We start from the raw sequence: 4,397 nt of genomic DNA on the forward strand, positions 1-4,397 counted from the left end.
TTTCAAGGAATTATCAAACTTTTTGGATCCCAAGTGACAATAAAAAGTAGGGACCAGAATTGTTGCAAAAAAAATAATTGAATTAATAAAATTCAGCGTATGATCTACTTTGGTATCAATCAAATTTATTCGGGATAGCTTTGTGACCTCGCATCCTATTTTGCAATAATGTTGCAAAATCCCATGTAGTCCAATGTACATATAAAGTATAAACAAACATAATAATTAAAAAAAATGTAAAAAAATCCAAAAAGAAAAAAAAAAAGTTGCAATAATTAGAATATTGATTTTATTGTGCAAATTAAGAACCAAATCTTGACAAGATATTGATACAAATCAAGTCTGTGTATAAGCTTCCATTTGTCTTTAAAAAAAACTAAGTACTATTCATATTTATTCATTAAAAAAAAAAAAAAAAAAAATCTATTCAGGTTGTTTCTAGGCAATCGCCTAAAGTGGCTTACCATTTCCCGAGAGAGATTCAAGGACCCAATTGTTGCTAGCAGAGCTACTACTCTCCCCAATATCCCTAGGACCAAAAGAAGTCCCCATAGGATGAGTTGTACTATTATGGTTCTCTTTATTAATGAGAGAACTGATAGCAGCCGCCACGGCTACCCTAAATTTGGGATCTGATGCAATTGCTGTCACATTTTCAGCCAATGATTTTTTATCCTCTTCAGCTTTCCAACCCTTGTCACTAGGGCTAGCAAAAAGGTTATTGTTGGTGAGAGAGTTGCCAATATTATTATGATGATAACTTGGTTTGCCATGCATCCAATTGAAACCTTGTTGAAGATGAGGTTGTGATGAGTATGATGAGGGGCTAGCCATTGGGATTAGTTGATGATGAGCTTGTTCATAAGGGTTGTTTGTAAGGTCAAGAACAATGTTCCCTTTGGATGGGTCATTAGGGTTTATCATGCTTCTGATATTTGATGGATGATGAGAAGATGGGTTCATCATATGGTATGGAAGGGATGCTTGGGTGACACAAGAGGTACCATCTGAAGGAGAACTTGAATCTACTAACACAAATGAAGCTGATGATGAGGCTGTGGAAGCCATGGCAGTTGCACCCACTGGAAGTGGATGGTTATGGTTACCTTCATAGGTTGTTATGAGTATAGACATGTCTTCTAAGCATCTTTGCACCTGGGAAATTGCAAAACAATGCATAGAAATTAACCACTCATACAAATTCAGCTCAAACTGAAGTACAACAACAATATTCATCGAATTCAGTTTGGGAAATTGTTTTACCTGTTTCCTAACCGGGCATCCTGGAGCTACTGTGCAACGATAATAAGCTCGTGGACAAGGATTTCCTTTTGCAATTTTTTGCCCATATTTCCTCCATTGGCACCCATCATTCATCTATATAGAAAAACTTTTTTTGATCAAATTATAATCCTGTGATTATTCAGCAAAAAAAATAAATAAATAATCCTGTGATTATTATTATTATTATTTATTTAGATATAATAAAATTTAAACTTATGGCATTCGTTTAAGGAGTTAATAAAAAAAAATTATGAGAATTATGTGATAAATGAAACTCACTGTAGCTGCTTCACATCTAGCTCTGACTGAAACCCTAGCTTTTCTATTGGCTGGGGAGGCAACATGGCCAGTAGATCCACCCAAATCACCAGGCCTCTGCTGCTTGTTTTGTACTGATGGAGCAAAACTTGCCAATTCTAGCTTCTTGTTCGCTTCTTCTTTTTCTTTAATTTCCACTCGTTCATGGTCTTCATGAGCATCCGTATTATGTAGCCTCAATGATAACCCTAATTCACTCTCTCTATTACCAATACCATTCTTATGTGATACCAATGAAGACTGGTTACTGATGTCTAGAATTTTGGGAACCGCCTTTTGTTCTTGAGTAGTGTTGTCATAATTACCATGGAGCGAGAGAAAGATTTGAGGGTCCTAAATCAAATTAAAGTGTAATTAAACAATTACATATTATTTTAATGTCATGACAATGGACTAGAATTCAATCCCCCCCAAAAAAAAAGTAGTGTGACATTGGATTACTACCTTTTTCTGGTTATCTTGCTGGATAGCCGCAAATTTCATCTGCAAATCATAGTATTCTTTCATCGTTTGCTCCACTACCTTCCTCAACACCTTGTTTTCTTCTTTCATGCGGTTCATCTCCATTTGTAACACACACAACTGGTAGAACATGAAAGATTTCATTGTCAATTATCGTATACAGCTATGCATGAGCATATATATATATATATATATATATATACTTTGTAAAGCAATTGATCCTATAGAAACAAAATTATTAGGAAAACAGAGAGAGAGAGAATGAGATAGAGATTAAAGATGATGCTTTTATAGAGGTTAATTTATAAAGATAAGTACCTCTTCAGTCTTAATGCTTTGTTGCAAGGATACCTCTACTACTGATGCATCATCATCATCATTATCATCATCTACTTCTCCTGCTGTGGCCTCAGCTGCTTCTTCCGCATCATGTACATGTTCATGACCATTTTTTTGTTCTTTTTCTTCTTCTTCTTTTTCGTCCACTTCTTTTTCTTCTTCTTCTACCTCCTCTTCTTTAGCATCTATGTTCAGTGACAGATCAATCTCCATCTCTCCCTCTTTTTCCCTCCCTATTGAACGAGACAAAATTAGAGAATCGCTTTCTTCCTATTATTGCTGCTTTTGAGGCACCGAAGTCAATTCCCTCGTCTCAATGACTTATTATTAGACGCACAAGGACGCATCTAAGCTTTGACTTTCATGAGCTCCTTAATTCACCAAAATTTAATATAAAGACTAAGAATCAAATGCCTAAATGTTTACTATATATTAAAAAAAAAAAAAAAGGTTTATATATATATATAAAACGACATTGGCACTCCAATAGTTGACAATGAGGGCCCTCACCTCAGGGTAAAAACACAGTATTAGCCATCTAAATCACTGTTTTGACAAATATAATATTGGGTCATTTTGCCTTTTTCTTCCCAAATGAAAAGGAATCCATAAGTTTTGAGATATGGGGGGGTAAAGCATAGCCCCATACGCCTAACACAGAGCTAAGAGGCAAAAAAAGGCACCCAATTCAACGATGTGGTTTAAAATAAAGCTTTTTTTTTCCCTTTTGGACCTGGGAAACCCTTTTTCTTTTGGGTCCAATCACTAATGGCCAGTTACCCACTTATTTAAAACAGCCTAACCTATGCGACTCTTGTTTTTACTACCCCCTCCATGCATGTAAATATGCATGATTGCATGTATGTGAAAAATGGTCCTCAATTTTTTAGGTTAAAAAAAGAAGTTATCCACACTTATTACAGTACTAGCATTTTCAAGCCTGTGTTCAAATTGTTTTTTTTTTTTTTTTAAATATAATATAACATTTTAAAAACATAAGTTCCTAGTTTTAATATTGAATTGAATTTAAATTTCTCAATTTACATATACTTGAACTTATTATTAAATTATTTATAGTTAATAATAGAGTTACTTTTGAAAGTATAGAACAATTCATGTATACTAAACTTTTTTTTAATTACAGCATCAGCCCTTGGGCAAGACCGCTTATTAGACCATTGCCTAGGGCTCCCAATAGAAACAAGGCCCAAAATTTTTTAATTAATAGAATTTTTTTTAAAGGACAAATTTGTTGAGTTCCTTCACTTCAAGAAGGCCCCCAAAATTATGTGATAATAGAAACTCAACTCGTTTAAAACCCTAAATTGTTTAACAGAAATAAAATTATGTGACTGTACCAAATTTTTATTAATGTTTAATTTATATTTTTTATATGTTTCTTTTCCATACAATAGCTTTTTGATACTAGTCATTCAATCTCTCACATGACCACACTACCAAATCTCACTCTCTCCAAGAACATCCCCAAAATTGTGGCAAATTAAAATTTTTATGTGATTTCCAAAATTGTGGAAAACTAAAATTTTTATGTGATTATGTAATTAAGTGAAGTTGCAGTGCCTTTGATAAAGTAGAATATGTTATTGAAAATTTATTTTATTTTTATCCTATTATAATTTTATGTTGTAAATATGTTTATTTTATTTGTTAATTTTTTAATTAGAACTATATACTAGAAATATCATCTGGATATAAAAAAATTAAGAAAAAATGATATAAAAATAGAAAATTTTAATTGAATCTCACATGAGATCTCTTGATAAATTTTTTGTTTTTAGGAATATAATATAAGATAAGTATAGATGAAATCTCACAAATTTACGAGAGTTCATAAAAATAAAATAAAATATAATGAAATAATAGAACGAAAATAAAGTTTTTCAAAACTAAAATTGATAAAATACTAATTAAAATTGATTACATCACAAGCAGTGTATAGTCATGTTTTCAATTAAAATGTTGATGCTAGAAAA

At 32.3% G+C, this 4,397-nt stretch overlaps 1 protein-coding gene across 1 annotated transcript; it reads right to left on the reverse strand.

The window, feature by feature from the left end:
- Positions 1–450: 450 nt before the first annotated feature.
- Positions 451–2,634, reverse strand: LOC115966225 (probable WRKY transcription factor 9). Its single transcript, XM_031085470.1, has 5 exons — positions 2,383–2,634; positions 2,047–2,184; positions 1,564–1,935; positions 1,264–1,377; positions 451–1,155 (listed from the first exon to the last, which is right to left on the reverse strand). The coding sequence occupies exons 1-5, from the start codon at positions 2,614–2,616 to the stop codon at positions 451–453; spliced, it is 1,563 nt and encodes a 520-aa protein (XP_030941330.1). The 5' UTR covers positions 2,617–2,634.
- Between the last annotated feature and the right edge of the window lie 1,763 nt (positions 2,635–4,397).

The sequence above is a fragment of the Quercus lobata genome, chromosome 11 (genome assembly GCF_001633185.2).
Source record: "Quercus lobata isolate SW786 chromosome 11, ValleyOak3.0 Primary Assembly, whole genome shotgun sequence".
NCBI classification, from domain to species: Eukaryota; Viridiplantae; Streptophyta; class Magnoliopsida; order Fagales; family Fagaceae; genus Quercus; species Quercus lobata.

Bases quoted from the DNA above. Each gene is read 5' to 3' on its own strand.
- LOC115966225 (XM_031085470.1), bottom strand. From the start codon at position 2,616: ATGGAGATTGATCTGTCACTGAACATAGATGCTAAAGAAGAGGAGGTA. The intron at 2,185-2,382 runs GTACTTATCTTT...ATGTTCTACCAG, and splicing joins AAAGCATTAAGACTGAAGAG to TTGTGTGTGTTACAAATGGA. The intron at 1,378-1,563 runs GTGAGTTTCATT...TTTTCTATATAG, and splicing joins CTAGATGTGAAGCAGCTACA to ATGAATGATGGGTGCCAATG.